The 16872-nt window shown below is 44.0% G+C and overlaps 1 protein-coding gene and 1 long non-coding RNA gene across 5 annotated transcripts in view; one reads left to right on the top strand and one right to left on the bottom strand.

Annotated features, from left to right (window-relative positions):
* Positions 1-16442, top strand: part of AHCYL1 (adenosylhomocysteinase like 1) — a 39266-nt gene extending 22824 nt beyond the window's left edge. Inside the window, exons 2-17 of the mRNA XM_039251126.1 lie at positions 1624-1735; positions 4235-4378; positions 5359-5459; positions 5882-5984; positions 7614-7708; positions 8304-8410; positions 9242-9358; positions 9599-9662; positions 10466-10554; positions 10918-10988; positions 11358-11452; positions 11540-11638; positions 12017-12085; positions 12528-12606; positions 13714-13834; positions 14357-16442. Of these exons, the coding sequence (XP_039107057.1) occupies positions 1624-1735; positions 4235-4378; positions 5359-5459; positions 5882-5984; positions 7614-7708; positions 8304-8410; positions 9242-9358; positions 9599-9662; positions 10466-10554; positions 10918-10988; positions 11358-11452; positions 11540-11638; positions 12017-12085; positions 12528-12606; positions 13714-13834; positions 14357-14363 (1473 nt within the window). The 3' untranslated portion in view covers positions 14364-16442. The remainder of the gene's footprint in view (positions 1-1623; positions 1736-4234; positions 4379-5358; positions 5460-5881; positions 5985-7613; positions 7709-8303; positions 8411-9241; positions 9359-9598; positions 9663-10465; positions 10555-10917; positions 10989-11357; positions 11453-11539; positions 11639-12016; positions 12086-12527; positions 12607-13713; positions 13835-14356) is intronic.
* Positions 14972-16872, bottom strand: part of LOC120244543 — a 15238-nt gene continuing 13337 nt past the window's right edge. For 3 of the 4 annotated variants that reach the window (XR_005531562.1, XR_005531564.1, XR_005531561.1), the window contains exons 4-5: positions 16444-16554; positions 14972-15035 (exon numbers count right to left, since the gene is read on the bottom strand). This is a non-coding gene — a long non-coding RNA (uncharacterized LOC120244543). Of the gene's footprint in view, positions 15036-16438; positions 16555-16872 lie in introns of all 4 variants that reach the window. The other variant, XR_005531563.1, reaches the window with a different exon arrangement.

Genomic DNA, 16872 nt, shown 5'->3' with positions numbered 1-16872 from the left:
TTGGCATTAAAGCTATAAAGTTTTAGCATCTGAACTGAAAAAGCTGTGTCAGATATACAAAGATACTTATTAATCAGGTTCCAGTGCCATATATGTTGTTTAGCCTGAGTCTCTTTTGTTGACTTACTTTTTTTTCTGTGTCACACATTTAAGCCTGATTCTTCTACTGCCTGTTGATGCTACCCTATCTCAAAGGTACATGTGACGGTGGAGAGGAATGTTTTGCAGCTGTAACAAATGGGTAGTTTACTATTCCTGACTTCAAAGTGGCTATAACCATGTTGTCAGCATTATGGAGAGAAGATTTTAATCTGTATTAGCTTTTCCATTTCCAAAGATATCTGCTAAAGACTTAGTTTAATGGATTCTCCATGGGAACCTTTCAGATTTAGTCAGATTGTGAGGAGTATCTTAATTCAGTCTCAGACCATTCCATTTTTCAGGAGGCTGAAGGTTTTTTGTTTGTTTGTTTTTATCTTACAGGGTTTATCAGAGTTTAAATAAGAGTTTAAGAGGAAAGTTTAAGCCATTTAATGGAGGGAAATGTTTTCATACATTTTAGAAACATCCATTAATTTGACTATAAATAATATTAATTTTATTTGCTATTTATTAAAGCCAATTTTCCAAGTATCCTTCAAACAGTTACCTAGTTCTGGTGTATTTCACTTAAGGAAGTTTTTTTTTTTTTTTTTTTTTTTTATGTTTTATTTATTTCTAGGAGAGAGAGAGAGAGACAGCATGAGCAGGGGAGGGTCAGAGAGAGAGGGAGTCACAGACTGAAACAGGCTCCAGGCTCTGAGCTGGCAGTCAGCACAGAGCCCGACGCGGGGCTCGAACCCACGAACCGCGAGATCATGACCTAAGCGAAAGTCGGACGCTTAACCGACTAAGCCACCCAGGCCCCCCTCACTTAAGGAAGTTTTTAATAACAGTTTACCAAGTCATTTAGTTTCGCCTTCCTTCAAGTTACTCATAATTTGTTGGACTTTGCTGGGGTGTGCATATATATTTCACTTTTCTGTTGTGTATTCCAGTGTTTCACTGGGTGTAGCAGGTTCTAAGGACACAGCATTGGCTTTGTGAGGTATGGGTGTGATTGGACCCTGACTGGGCACCCCAGTGTCCAGCACCATTTCAAGGCATTTCCATAATTTTTCAAACAACAAGACCATTGCTAAATTTAGGATAAGAATGTGCTACAAGAGCATATTCTGGAAAATAAAAAAGAGCAGAAGCACTATGAAATTGTACCTGTTTTTTTGGTACAGTTGGGAGGAAGAGTGAAGGGTTTGATGTGTCAAGGTTGTAAAAAGCGAGAAAACTTGATGGATTATGAGAAGGAAGACTTGTGAAATTTGGACAGATGCTAAGAAAAGTTGGGTCTTAAGCTCTCCCACCTACCCCCCCAGATTCTGAAACAGTTGGAAAGAGATAGTAATTGGCATTTGAGGAGGAGTCAGCAAGGAGCCTCTGCCTGCCCCATTCTGGTAGGAGAGTTGCTGGCTTAGTAGGGGCCACTTGATACATGAGGTTTAGGGAAGGAAATGTATGGCCTTAAAAAATGGAGCATTTCGTAGAATCCTTGTTGTAAGCTTTCAACTGTTTGTCTTCCTCTTACAGCAAATCCAGTTTGCTGATGACATGCAGGAGTTCACCAAATTCCCCACCAAGACAGGCCGGCGATCTTTGTCTCGCTCCATCTCTCAGTCCTCCACTGACAGCTACAGTTCGGGTAGGTATGAACTTTATGTCCACTGTGATCTTTCTTCTCTGCTCCAGAGTCTTACACTAGCTCTCTACCCACTGGTCTTTACTTATCTAGAATCTGAAAGTACTTCCTATCAGGACTTCCCATCGTTGTGCTAAAAGCTGATAGTTAGCAGTTGAGCAATGGGAGTGTCCCCAGTCAGGCGTGTAGCTGGTGAGGCTTTTGTCATCTGGAGGCTCTCTTCCCATGCATGGCTGTCTCCGTGTGTGGTCTGTGGCCAGTGCCCTGTTGGTAGTCCTGGGCTGGTTCCCATTCCCACGTTATCTGCCCACGTACAAAGGGAGAAAATCAATTCTATTTTGGCTGACAGAGCTGGCTTGGAAAAAGATGTGTACTTTGCAAGCTTAATTTCTAGTTTTATTGTATAAGATATACCCTGCCACTTAACTTTTTCTTTCTTGGCTCCAAGACTGCTTGAATTGTGACAATAAAAACTAGTGTTTTGGCTCCTTTCATGGTTACCCTTTATGTTGAAGTGTCATCCCCTGTTAACCTTTGGAGTAGGAAATGTTCAAACCACTATAGTGTGGCTATAGCTCTGTCGCTTTCTAGTTCTCTCCTATTTTAACCCTATGTAAGTACCCTTTTTTTTTTTTTTTTTTAAACTGTGGCCTTCTCAACTTTAGGCGGGGTACTAGAAAGGTAATGTGGGAAAAGATGTAGAATTTCGGATTTGAGTACTGGAGGAATATAACACTGGAAGATCCACAAGGGCGTCCATCCTAAACCCCCCCCCCCCGCCCCCCGCATTGTTCAACTGAAGAAACATCCAAAGATTCAGAGACTTGCCCAAGGTCATAGATTGCTGCTAGTGTCTGCAAGAGATTTGTACCAAAAGCCATTTATTGGCTTTTGCCAGAATACTATTCATATGGTATTATTTTTTTAAGCTTATTTATTTTGAGAGCATGTGAGCATGAGTGGGGGAGGGGCAGAGAGAGAGGGAGAAAGAGAGAATCCCAAGCAGCTTCACTCTGTCAGCACAGACCCTGACGCAGGGCTCAAGCTCAGAAACAGAGATCGTGACCTGAGCTGAAGTCATGAGTCCAGTGTTCAGCTGACTGAGCCACCCAGGCACCCCTGTGGGTATTAACATTAAGGACTGGGCTTGAGGCAAAAGGAATGTGAAAAAACAAATAAGTAAACACATCTTTAAAAACTTGTCCTTTGTTCGTGCCGCTGACAACCCAGTGTAGATAAGATAGGCAGATAAGAGAAAATGGTGGTATACAGGGTTAACTCCTGAATAAATGAATACACGAGTCACTGTGGGCCTGTGTACAAGAAAAGGTTCCGAATCTAATGGCTGCCATAAATAAAAGTTGTCATTGGAGTGACAGATACAAAAGAGTGGGGGTCATAAACAGGCTGATTACAGCTAAGAAAGAATTAATTGTGAAACGCTGAGTTATAAGAGGAAGAAAAGAGTGAGCGAGGAAAGCTTTAATGAAGTCCTCAAAGATCTTGATGGCCATGTATTTACAGGAACCTATCGGAGCATTTTTAAAAGCTTTGTAATACAGTTAAATTGCTCTAGTGGGACAGATACCTTTAGGATATTTGCATTAGCAAGTAGTATGTAGGAGACAGTGAGAGAGACCTGATGTACTGGCAGAGACAGAGATCAGGAAATACTTAGTTCAGAGAAGAAAGAGGTGATTTAAGAGGCAGGGAGTGATTATTGTATGTCCTCCTGCATATCTGTCCAAAAGGACATTTTTAGCCTTTATGTGAAGCTGCTTTTTTTAATGTTGAACATCTTGAGTGATCTTAGGCCTGACAGTACTACTAGAGCTGCTCGCCTTTGAGTCCTTTCTTTCCATCTCCATATTTCTTGAGCATAACCCAGTAGAAAATCCCTTGTAAGATTTTCTTGTCACCGTCATCTTTATTAGTGGTTCTCTGAATGTGACTTTTTAACAGCAGTGTCAGCAACTGCTGGGAACTTGTTAGAAATAGTAATTCTTGGGTCCTGTCTGAGACCTACTGAATGGGAATTTCTGGCAGTGGGGCCTAGCCATTTGTATTTTAACCTTCCACGTGATTCTGATGATTGCTTTAGATGCTTAAGTGTGAAAAGCAGTGATCTACAAAAATTGCGTTTCTTATATGCCCTAAATTATTCTTCCATTTTTGCTGTGTCTGGTTCCAATCCAGGTTGGGACCAAGTGCCCCTGTTATTTTGGGATTCATGAGAGCTGTGCAGTATCGGGGTCAGTAGCTTCTTGTTATGAGCACTAATGGCAGAGTGTCATTAGAGTGGATAAAGGGGCCACAACACTGAAAGATCCACTTGATTTCATTCCTGTGTGTTACTCTGGAAGAGCAGAGCTGAGAGTGATGTAAAAAATTGCTGCAGTTAAGAGTTCACGCAACTTAAACGAGTCCTTTGGGAAGTGCACTTTGTGGAGTTGGGGGCTAGTGAGGTTTTTCTGTCCTTGTTTCCTTCTCTCCTGGCTCTAGCTGCATCCTACACAGATAGCTCCGATGATGAGGTTTCCCCCCGAGAGAAGCAGCAAACCAACTCCAAGGGCAGCAGCAATTTCTGTGTGAAGAACATCAAGCAGGCAGAATTTGGACGCCGGGAGATTGAGATTGCTGAGCAAGGTAAAGAAAGGGAGTGGGGAGGGGGCCAGAAGAAACCCCTTGCCAGTCATCAGGATCTATAGACAACTTCACACTTGAAAACTGACTTGCATGTCCCCTGGGAACATTCAGTGTTCTGGATTCTTGTATAAGCCGATCTCTTTTGGAGCCAGAGCCTCAGGGTTCTCGTTCTCCTTGCTTCCTGTTCTCAGCATGTAGTAATTACGCAGAGTTGTTTCTGTGTTCCTCCCCCACGATACTGTATTTGGAGATCTGCCTGTGGAGTCAGCAAGTCCCGGACCACTACACAGTGGTTAGTTCTGCAGGATCCTACCGTAGCTGCCAATCTCAGAGACCCACAGTTCCCAGAGGCAGCAAGTGTGGGAGGGTTTTCAGCTAAGTGTGTGGTGACCTAGGGTCCTGAGCACCCTCTGCTGGAGCTAGAGTAAAGGTGACTGGCAACTAAATTTTGGTTTCCTCACTCACCCCACTCCCCATAAAGTCTTTTTACTCTTGTTGCTTTCCCACTGAAGGCATGCTCCGCTCAGGGAGTGGGGTGGGTGGTATGGAAACCAAATGGGCTGACAGAATGGGCTTCGACAGCAGAGAGAAACAAATGTTCATCTGCTGGGGGTGAAGTTCTTCCTTCCTGGTCTGATGATTACATACAGGAGCCCATTAGCCACTGCCATACCCACTTCCCTGTCCTCTCAAATGAATGAGGAGACTCACCATCCATTTCAATCAGATTTGAGACGTTACTTCATTCTCCGTTCAGTCCTCTGTGTATAAGGCTGAAACAGTGGAGGAAGATATTCCAAGTGATTGGATGACAGCTACTCACTGTTCTGCTGTTGAAGCTGCCAGTCATGGAGGAAACATGGATATCTGCCATATCTTGCAATATCTCAACAGATACAGATCAGCCTTAGATGTTGCTGGGGCAGGACTTGGTAATATTGCTAGTGCAGACCTGGCTCAAATCCTCTGTTCTTTCACAGACATGTCTGCTCTGATTTCACTCAGGAAACGTGCTCAGGGGGAGAAGCCTTTGGCTGGTGCTAAAATAGTGGGCTGTACACACATCACAGCCCAGACAGCGGTGAGTTTACTGGGAGAAAAAGGAGGGACTTCTGATGTGGAGAAAACATAAATTTTTCTCTTAGTTGCTTTTCCTTCCCTATCCATCCAGTCTCTAAATTCCAAATGCAAATGACCATTAGGTGGGGCCTCCTGTTACACAATAATGTGGTTTTCTTCCTTGCTTGCATACGTATAACCTGTAACAAACCTGACTTCAGGAGATCTCAATTTGCAAAAATATGGTTGTTAGGAAAATGTAAAGACTTCGGCACACATCTTTCGGGTGAAGTTAGGTACCAGTGTGCTGCTTGCTGGGTTATACCCTTCTGTGGTGTCTCAGTGCAGCCAGGTTGCTGCAGAGTTGCTGGGTACTGTTCTCGCACATTCTACCCCTATCTGGCCCTCCTCTTTCTCACCCTGTCTTCCTCCATATCTGCGTAGGTGTTGATTGAGACACTCTGTGCCCTGGGGGCCCAGTGCCGCTGGTCTGCTTGCAACATCTATTCCACTCAGAATGAGGTGGCCGCAGCGCTGGCTGAGGCTGGTAAGTTCAGCTTCTTTCACCACCTTTGCCTCAGAATAATTATCTAAATGTAGTGTTTATGTATTAAAATAGGCCTTACAGTATCCTATAAGGGGCTGTAAAATTTGGAGGGTATTAAGAATATCAATAGGAAGAAAATGGGTAATAAATGAAGGTCTGTATCCGTGATGAAATATCACGTGATCATTAAGAATGACCAACCCTAGGGGCGCCTGGGTGGCTTAGTCGGTTAAGCGTCCGACTTTCGCTTAGGTCATGATCTCGCAGTTCGTGGGTTCGAGCCCCGCGTCGGGGTCTGTGCTGACTGCCAGCTCAGAGCCTGGAGCCTGTTTCAGTCTGTGACTCCCTCTCTCTCTGACCCTCCCCTGCTCACGCTGTCTCTCTCTCTCTCCTAGAAATAAATAAAAAAAAAAAAAAAAAAAAAAAAAGAATGACCAACCCTTGAAAAGAATCTTAATTACATGGGGAAGTGCTTGCTTACAATGTTAAATGAACAAATAAGAATATTCAACTGTGTGAGGTATAGGAGTTCAGCTGGTCTTTTTTTCACCAAAGGCTCATCACTTTTGAGAGAACACAAATTAAGAAGTGCCTTCTGTATTAGTAGTTCATTGGATAATGTGGTGTTCGATGCCGCATTAAAAATACATGGACTGCTTGTAAGTTCAGTTAAGCAGAAAACATTTTTTATTGTTAAAATGTTCAGAAGAAAACTACCATGAAATTAAAAAAAATTTTTTTTAATGTTTATTTTTGAGAGAGAGACAGACAGAATGCAAGCGGGGGAGGGGCAGAGAGAGAGGAAGACACAGAATCTGAAGCAGGCTCTGAGCTGTCAGCACAGAGCCCATTGCAGGGCTCAAACCCACGGACCAAGAGATCATGACCTGAGCCGAAGTCAGAGGGTTAACGGACTAAGCCACCGAGGCGCCCTTGAACCATGAAGTTTCTTGAAGGACCTCCCGTCTCCCAGAGATCCTCAGAGAGCAATTTTTTAATACTTCTGTTTTTCTTGATGACCTTTTTCTGGTGTTTATTGCAGAAAATTGAGAGGAATTTCCAGAATAATAATGATAATAATCCTAATACACAGGGATATTTGACACATTTTTTTCCTTTTCTTCATTTTTTACAGAGATAAATAAATCTCAGTATGTATACAATTTTATAACCTAAAACATAACATTTTCAGAAGTAGTTTCCCATGTCACTGAAAGCTTGATGGCAGCATTTGTAATAACCACACAGCCCCGTGATTTTACGTCACTGTTACACTCATGCTAAACATTTAGGTTGTTTCAAGATATTTGCTAATGTGAATAATGTTCCAGTGAACAACTTTCTTTTAATTCCCACTTCATTTTATCTCCTTAGGACAGAGTTCCAAGTATGAAATTGGCCAAAGAGAATAACACTTTAAGGTTCCGGAATACTTTCTAACAATAAAAATCTCTTAGATTCATTACCGATTTCTGAACTAAAGGTGCTCTTTTGACTTTTTGCCCTTTGGAAGTGGTTTCCTTTCCAGCATCGGTTCTGTAGCCTTTCTCTCCGTGTGGCTCTCAGCAAGTGGAATTGGTTTGGGAACTCCAGGAAGGAAGGCCAGCTGATTTGTCCCCGTCCCCACAGGAGTTGCGGTGTTTGCTTGGAAGGGGGAGTCGGAGGATGACTTCTGGTGGTGTATTGACCGCTGTGTGAACATGGATGCCTGGCAAGCTAACATGGTAATAATGCGTATTCATCCTGCACTTTGACCACAGATTTGTTTCCTTTTTTCCCCTCAAAGCATGGCTCCCTGCATATGTTTTGGATGTTTGTTTTTACTGCACTTACTTTGTTGCCAAAGTGTTTAGCTTGATAACCTATTCAGAATGGGTCGGAGCACTGAATGGCACTGAATGGATCGGTGGGGGAAGGGTAAGACCAAAGTGAACACATGTGGCTCAAACACGGCAGAAAGAGAGAGAAAGAAGGAATGTGGTACCTCTTTGGAGTAGGATTCTGGTTTCTTCCCTTCCTGCCCCAGCTCTCCCTTTGCATTCCAAGGAGTTATATATTTCAAGACTCTAGGCTAAAAACGAGTCTGTGATTAGCCTAATACTCTTCACTCTAGCCAAGAACAGACTTAGGAATCCTCTTAACCATTTTACACCGACAAATTTGACTGTGTTTCCACTGTCTAAACCTGCTCTAAGGAGCTCTGAGCAGTGCTCTTCCAAAACATACAGGGCTCTCTTGCTAGTATAGAAAGTGGGTTCAAAGTTCCCCCCCAGCTCTAGCAGCCTGAATGCCCATAGAAGTCTTCTGGCTGTTCTGTAGATCCTGGATGATGGGGGAGACTTAACCCACTGGGTTTATAAGAAGTACCCAAACGTGTTTAAGAAGATCCGAGGCATTGTGGAAGAGAGCGTGACTGGTGTTCACAGGTAACAGATTCTGGAGTAGCTGCCCCTTGTGTTCTTGCCTCAGCAAAGTCTTCTGGTCTCTGTTAGGCTTTAGGGCTGTGTTTCAGACTTGTGACTAAATCGGGAGTATCTTCATTAGATAAAACCTCTGAGTTTTTACTTTTGAAGAATCCAGGAGACCCTAGAAGGAAGTTATCTCAGGTTCTAGTTCACACATTTGTCTTTTCCACTTAGTCCACTGTGAGTCTCAGCCAATGCTGGGAGGTGTAGGCAGTGAATATATCTGGAGAAACTGTACTCGATATTGTATTATAATTTTATATTTGAAGTATAAAAAAATCCTATTGTAAAACTATACGTTATACACACTACAAAAAGTAAAACTGGGCAAAATACTCTTGGCTTGTCGGAAAACATAAAAGATCCCTATCTGAAAGAGTGTTTCTCAGTCAGGGGCACGTCGCACATGCTCACGCACACCGAGGGAACCAAAGCAGAGCCATTGATAATCTTCGTTTGTCAGGGGTGGGCATGTTTTTATATATATACTGAGAAAATGCTGGTCTAAGGAAATACATCCCCTTTTACGGAAGAGAAGTAGATTTCTTCAATCGAAAGGGGGTTTTTTTCCCTTCCAAAAAAAGGGGGGAGGGCTCAGGGGGACAGAAAATGGAAAGAGGTGTGAGGACAGATGACGAGGAAATGATCTTGTTTCACTGATATTGTTGGGCAATAGATAAGACTGGGGAGGGCAGCATGGAGCTGGAAGAGAATGAGGCAGATTTTGCTGCGGATTGTGTTTTACCAGCTAACTCCATTTTTATCTGTTTTTGTGGCTTCTTCTCCCTTTAGGCTATATCAGCTCTCCAAAGCGGGGAAGCTCTGTGTTCCGGCCATGAATGTCAATGATTCTGTTACCAAACAGAAGTTTGATAACTTGTACTGCTGCCGAGAGTCCATTTTGGATGGGTAAGTTGAAATGTATAGATACTCAAACTTACAGGGGACAGATTTGGCTTGGCTTGCAGTGTTAATCTGATACCCCTCCAGTCTTGTCCCATGGTCTTCCTTTGGCTTTAAAGGTTTGTTAGAGGGGTCCATTTCATACTGAGCCCGGCCAGCTTCCAGCCAGCGTTCTTTTCATTGTGTGGAGAGGGACTGTGTTTGGGCTAATAATGTTTAAGTTGAGCCCTTGTCTGTTTTCCACAGCCTGAAGAGGACCACAGATGTGATGTTTGGTGGGAAACAAGTGGTGGTGTGTGGCTATGGTGAGGTAAATAGCTGGGCCTCAGGCTGTCTTTTCTTAGACTTACTAGAAATGTTGAGTGAAGGAGATCTGTGCTGTCAGTGTGGTCACGGATGTGAGGATAAAACATGCTTTTAGATAATGTATCTCAAAATAATAGCCCAAGTGCTTCATTCAGATATTTGAATAGAGACGTACAGAGTGAACTGAATCTTCACATCCCACATTGTCTTGCGGAATGGAGTGTTGGCATTCCCCCCCCCTCCCCCCGTAACACTTATCTTTTATAGGACTCCGTTCAAGTGAATATGTAGCGATTTAGCCACACAAGTGCCTTGGTACTGGAGTGAAGGGTGGGATCCAAAGTGATATGTAGTTGATGATTTGCAAACTAGAAAAGATGAAGGAGATTTTGTTGTCATCTGTGACCCACGGAAGTGTCTGAGCTGCTGGGCCATCCTTGAGTTAGAAGCCTCTCAGATGAGAGTTAATCAGGTTTTTCTGGAGTAAGATAGGAGAGGTCACAGTTGCTCTTCCTTGGTTTTGTTTTCCTAATGGTAACACCTATTTGATCTCCTTATTTCTTTTACTGTCCCAAGCCCCAGCCCTTGCTATGAATCTGAATGTCCGCTAAATCCCCTCTCTGACCAGGGGTCCCTGCATAATCTGGATCTTTTTCTGCTCTGCTTGGATTGAAGCATCCCCGCAAGGGCTCACTAGATGATTGGTGATTTCAGGGAGGTTAATCCCCATCTCCCGAAGAGCCTACCTGCCCCAGTACCCATGCCGTAAAGGGCTGGTCTCCCTGACTTCTTTCTTACACCTTGCAGGTGGGAAAGGGCTGCTGTGCTGCTCTCAAGGCCCTCGGAGCAATTGTCTACATCACAGAAATCGACCCCATCTGTGCTCTGCAGGCCTGGTAAGAACAGAATGGTAATACGATTAGACTGACCCCAGCACCTCGTGTTTCTGAGAGTTCATGATGGATCGTATTAACCATTCCTTGCAGAAATCTCTCAGAGGAGGAGAAGGCTAGGATGACTCTGTTCCCTCCATTTTAATCCTGGGGCCCTCCTGGAGCTTCTTGGCATTTTCCCTTCCTGAATGGAGTCTCGGGGAGTCTGAAGAGGCCAGTCTGTAGTTTAGCACAGCTTGTCACTTACATCCCTGTGAGGTGGCCCTGGACCTGACTTTGCAAGGGAGTTTAGCGGTCTCATTTTGTGACCAGCTTCTGTCCCACTGCTTCCTTGTTTGCTCATAGTGTTCCTTCCTTTTCTTCCAGCATGGATGGGTTCAGGGTGGTAAAGCTAAATGAAGTCATCCGGCAAGTTGATGTCGTAATAACTTGCACAGGTAAGTATCAACGCTTTGAGGTGCGTGGAGGAATGGTAACTCTGAGGCCAGATCTTGAAAGAGATCTGACCTTCACATAAAGTAGGTGAGACCTATGCTCGATGTAGAAGTCTCAGAACTAGAAGAAGATACCAGAACCTTAACATGTTTTCCAGATCAAAGAGCCTTTTTCCCTGATGGCTTTTCATACTCTTTAATCTTAAAACCAAATAACCAAGCCTGAAGAGTGGTCATGCAGTATACACTTTCCTCACAAAGTATGCATGCCCTTTCGTGCAGCGAACCTCCTCTTTCCCGTGTTCTACTGAAAGCCACTTGGTACCTTTGTTTCCCAACATCTTCCTTCAGTCATTCTCCCTTTACTTTTAGGAAATAAGAATGTAGTGACACGGGAGCATTTGGACCGCATGAAAAACAGTTGTATCGTATGCAATATGGGCCACTCCAACACGGAAATTGATGTGGTATGGCTTCTCTCATTCATTGACTGCAAGGCCTTTTCCCCCTTCCTTCCATTACAGCCACAGTCAACTGTGCTGTCTTCCTTTCAGACCAGCCTCCGCACTCCAGAGCTGACATGGGAGCGAGTGCGTTCTCAGGTGGACCATGTCATTTGGCCAGATGGCAAACGCGTCGTCCTCCTGGCAGAGGTGCGTGCTCCAAAGGGCTTTGGCAGTGCACACAGATCCGTGGCGGAAGGGGGCCAGGGAAGAGACGTTATGCCTCGTTTCCCTGAACTCTGTCTTTGGAAACAGATCTATTTCATACATTTTCTGGTCCCTAACATAGAACCTGTCAAAAAAATACCTACCTTTTACCAAGTAACATACTATTTCCTGACCACAGCTGATTCTTCGGCTTGTCATACTCAGGTGGACCGAAGAAAATAAGATACAATCTTGAGTCCTGATCTGGAACTATAATTCTTTCTCTGCCGTCTTGAGTTGCATTTGCTTAGCTTGTATGACCTTGGAATCTGAGACCCGAAGGGAAGCAAAACTCACGCCAGGGCTCTCTTTCCTTTCCAGGGTCGTCTGCTCAATTTGAGCTGCTCCACAGTCCCCACCTTTGTTCTGTCCATCACAGCTACAACACAGGTATGTGACCAAATGCCTGCTTCTCCTGCCCTGGGATTAGTGGGACAGGGCCTCGGGCAGAGTTCCAATGAGAGTGTGCCCTGCTGTCTTCTCTTCAACCTGTTCCAGGTCGCAGGTGGGCAAGGCGGGCCTTCACAAGTGTAGGGAAGGGTCATCAGTCAGGCAGACTGGGTGTTTGTGTCCCTTTGAGTTGGCTGTGTTAGCTGAGAGCGTAGTGTTCCGGCTTAGTTGTATTTAGTCTGCTCTTTTATTAGGAACTAAACAAAAACAGCAGCAAATCGTTTTACGATGTGGTGGTGGTTATTCCAGGCCACGGCCTGGGTGCTGTCACTATGACAGACCACTATAGCACTTCCCCAAGACCCTGTTACATCTAGTTTTATTTTTATGTCCCTGTCTGAGAAGCGTTTCTGTGTTTTTTCTCCCTCTTTTCCCAACCTAGGCTTTGGCACTGATAGAACTCTATAATGCACCTGAGGGACGGTACAAACAAGATGTATACCTGCTTCCTAAGAAAATGGGTGAGTGAGAAACAGTAGGAGCCTGTGCTGAACCTCACACTGTGGCATGGTTTGGTGAAACGATTACCATGACAAGTACTGGATTTAGAGTCAAAGTTCTAATCCCCATCCTAACCTTTCATGGTTTCTGGACCTCAGGACAAGTTGTAATCGCCACGAGCCTCAGTTTCTTCATTAATAAAGTGAGAGTAATACTTCTATACACTGCAGAATTGTAGTAAGACAGCTAACGAGCATAAGTGTTTAACACGGTGGTTTAGGGTAGATGCTCTTAGTCTGAGTAGCCTTATGAAGTTCAGTAAACTTCCTACCGCCAGTGACTATAGCCTGTGACCAAGGAAAGAGAAACAGAAAGAAATCTAGGTTTTATCCATCCTCTGTGTAAGTAATGCAGCCTTTGAGATTCTAGGGGATGGTGTTGTGTTCGTGTGGAAAACACGTCCCCTCTGATTTTTCCCTTCTTGAATAGCCGTGCCCACCTCCCATCTGTAATTGGCCAGTCCCTGTCCCCTTGATTAAAGCTGAAAGACTTCTCGCTCTCATCTCCAACAATTGGGTTTTTTTTTTTCTTGAATTCATATTCATAAAAGTAAAGCCCAAGAAGTTTATCCAGGGAAGAGTAATAAATTTGCAACAGCTGCCTTAGAAATCCATGATCCAAAAATTTGAGGCCCTTATGGATGTTATTCTAAATAAATCTTATTGACACAAAGGTCTTTTGAGCTACCGGTGTCTACTTTGTGTCGTAGTTTGAGTGTAATTCAAGTTAAGGAAGTTGCTGCAGGAAGATGAGAGTAATACATAGCAGGTTGGCCCCTGGAGTAAAGCCAGAAGCTTTGCCAGAAAAGGAGGGGGAGGTACAAGGCCCCCTCTCCCCATCTTGTTACCCTGGCAGATGGCTTTCTAAATGCACTCTGGATGTACAGAGGGAAGTGCCCTGCCAAAAAGGCAACTTTGAGGGTTCTTTAAGCAAATATTTTGATGCTTTCACAGTTATTCCATTCCTTGTCCTCTTTCTCATAAAGCCTCAGATGAAAATAGGGGGAGGTTATGCCCTGAGAGGCAGGTTGAAATGGAGTCTGCCCCCTGCCACTGTGTTCTTCCTAGATGAGTACGTTGCCAGCTTGCACCTGCCATCATTTGATGCCCACCTGACAGAGCTGACAGATGACCAAGCGAAATATCTGGGACTCAACAAAAATGGGCCGTTCAAGCCCAATTATTACAGGTACCTTGGGGAAAACAAGTGAAAAGCTCTTTTACCCAGTATTAAACCAAGCAAGTTAGCTGGCTTTCTTAAATAAAGTGTTGTGCCTCATTTTGAAGAGTATAAGAACTCTGCTCCAAACTAACAAGGTAGGCAGAGAAATTATATATCTGGTGGCAGATATAAGGAGTAAGAGTTTTCTAGAATTTTGAAGCTTGGGCCTCACCCCCTGAGAGTCTGATACATTTGGTCTGGCTTGGGGCCCAGACTTATTTTGTAAAAGCTCCCTAGATTAATCTAATGTACAGTCAAGGTTGAAAACCACTGGCTTGTATTTTCAGGAAGCAGGAAATGAAACCAGAGGCAGCAGTGTCACAAGCCCTGTGGGAGCACAAGGAAGAATGATCCCTGGGGAATTGTGTTAGGGGTCCCCAGCTGGGGCCGGGGAGGGAACCTGGGGAGTGTTCTCTGTTTCTGATGTTTCTCTTGGATGTCTCGGTATGGAAGACACAAGTGCTAAACACCCAATCTCTTTATTTACAGATACTAATGGACCATATGCCCAAGGACCAGTCCACATGAACCACACAACTCTAAAAGAAATATTTTTTAGGATAACTTTTATTTTCTTCTTCCTTTCCTGTTAATTTTTTTTTCCTATAATCTCATTTTTGTTTTTTTCATCTCATTATCCAAGTTCTGCAGACCACACAGGAACTTGCTTCATGGCTCTTTAGAGGAAACTGAGGTTCAAGGTTCCTCACCCTAGTCACTAAAGAAGGATTTTACTCTCCCAGCCCAGAAAGGCGATTCTTTCTTTCCCGCTTCTGGGGACTTTAGTCTTAATTGGGTACCTTGTTAACAGGAAATGCTAAGGTACCTTCTATGTTGAACAATCTGCAATGTCTAAATTGCCTTAAAAGAGCCCATTTCTTAGCTGCTGAAATCAGTGCTCTTTCACTTCTTCAGAGGAGCAGGGATGGTACCCACCAGCCAGGTAGGTTAGACGTAGGTGGCGCATGTTCATTCCCCCAGATGTTCCCAGCCTTGTTTCCTGTGTGAAGGTGGTGTGTCTGGTTCAGAGATGTGTATTGTTAAGATCCAGTCGGTCCACTTGGATTTAGTACAGCCCTTCCTCCACTCCCACCAGACCTTCTCATTTTTCAGGTTTTTAACCAGACTGCACTCTATTAAGTTGAATTTTGTCCCTTAGCATCGATTTCTGTTGTACAAAAAAAAAAAAAAAAGAAAAAAAGATAAAAAAGAAAAAAAATGAAAAGGAAAAAAAAAGAAAAATGTTTAGTGTTAACACTGAGGAACTGCTTGGGTGATTAGTTGTTACCAGTTTCTCTTTTGATCCTTTGGAGCTGAGAGTACAGAGTTGAGTCTAGAGAAATGCTGATCTCACCCTCTTGATAAGTCCCTCTGTTTCTAAGCCCATAGTTATAGCATCAGTGAACCGGGGCCGTAACAGCAGATTCTATGAGCTCTGCCCCATACAGCTTGTGCTGAAGGCGAATTTCTTGAGCCATTACTCAGTCTAAAACACTGAGCTCTATCTTTAAGATTTATCCTTTAAGAGCAATTTCTGGTCAGCTGTGCTTTTGCAACTTAAAATATTTAAAGGAAGGTAGATGTGGATGGGAGGAGGAAGGATAAATTGGGCCAGGGTGAGGGAAATGTAGTTCCATATAACTGGTCCGGGACTTTAGGCCCCATATATAATGTTAGTTTTACAGAAGTGGTACCACTTTTAATTGACACATTTCACAAAGAGTTTATGAACCAAGATCTTAAAGGGCAGTTTGTGCACAGAGAAGGTGAAACATGCGTCCTGGCCCAGACTCGGAAAGAATCCCTAGAGAGGCCCTCATAGATTAGAGAGGTGTGTTCCCATGCCATGCACCCTGCTTACCAGCATTTCTGCATGGTCCGATGAGCTTTATGCTCATGAGCTTTAAGTATATAATTATCCAGGATTCTAAATCCTCAACTTGTTCTACCTGGTGATCCTTCAAAGTTGGGTCAGGCATTAGTGCTAGGTACTAGAAATGTTCATTTCTCTGTTGCCATTGATCAGAGAGACAGACATTAAAAATAGTAACATATGAAAGGAAAGCTTTCACTCTGCAGCCTTCTAGCAGAGTCTTGCCAAAACGTTTTGCCTTTTCCTCTCCTAGTTCTCCCCCCACCCAGCCCCTTCCTACTCCTTTTCCGTGTGACCATGCTTTCTTTTCTGTAGATGCTAATGGTTCAAGCCCTTTTTTCCCAGGGCACTGAACCAGCCAATCAGAACACCCCATCCTTTAGGGGAGGTAACCTGGCCAACAGTGGTATCCATCGCATCAGCTCTGCTGGAGGGAAGGGGCCCAGGTCCCACTGCCCTCTGGCCTGCCCCCTGCTCCCCATCTATTTTCTGTGTCCATAGGAATAATAGGTAAGGGCTCCATCTCTGTCAAGCCATGTAACAAAGGACACTGTGGGAAAATGTCTGGCATCAGAGGGAGCGTGTGGAGAGCAACTTGGGAGGGACAAGTTTATTTTGTATTGAATGATTTTTAATGAATGCAATATTAATCCTTGCAGATGAGCAATAATCATTAAAGTCAATTAAAATGACAAGACCTTACTGGAATTCTGTGTCCTTCTTGACTGAACAGCAGAACGTCATTAGAATTTGTCTTCTAGGGTGGATGAGTCATGGGTCCGTCAGCAGTCTCTGATAGAGATTTGCCGAGGACCTAATATGGAGAGGAGCAGGCTGGGTACAGAGTTCTGCAGTAATATCTCCATACGTATGCAAGGAGAGAGAGGGAGGGAGGGAGAATCTCATGGAGGCTGGCACAGGGCTCGATCCCATGACCCTGGAATCACAACCTGAGCCAAAGTCAAGAGCTCAACCGTCTGAGCCACCCAGGCATCCCTGTAGTTAATATCTTACATTTTGTTTGCCTGCTCTGTACCAAAGCACTTTCACTGTAAATTTCAAGAAGCCAATCTGCAGGGCACCTGACTGACTCAGTCAGTGGAGCATGTAACTCTTGATCTCAGGGTTGTAT

This window comes from Hyaena hyaena, unplaced genomic scaffold, assembly GCF_003009895.1.
Source record: "Hyaena hyaena isolate Hyena2069 unplaced genomic scaffold, ASM300989v1 scaffold_390, whole genome shotgun sequence".
NCBI classification, from domain to species: Eukaryota; Metazoa; Chordata; class Mammalia; order Carnivora; family Hyaenidae; genus Hyaena; species Hyaena hyaena.
This window is presented reverse-complemented; position numbering and strand designations above follow the sequence as displayed.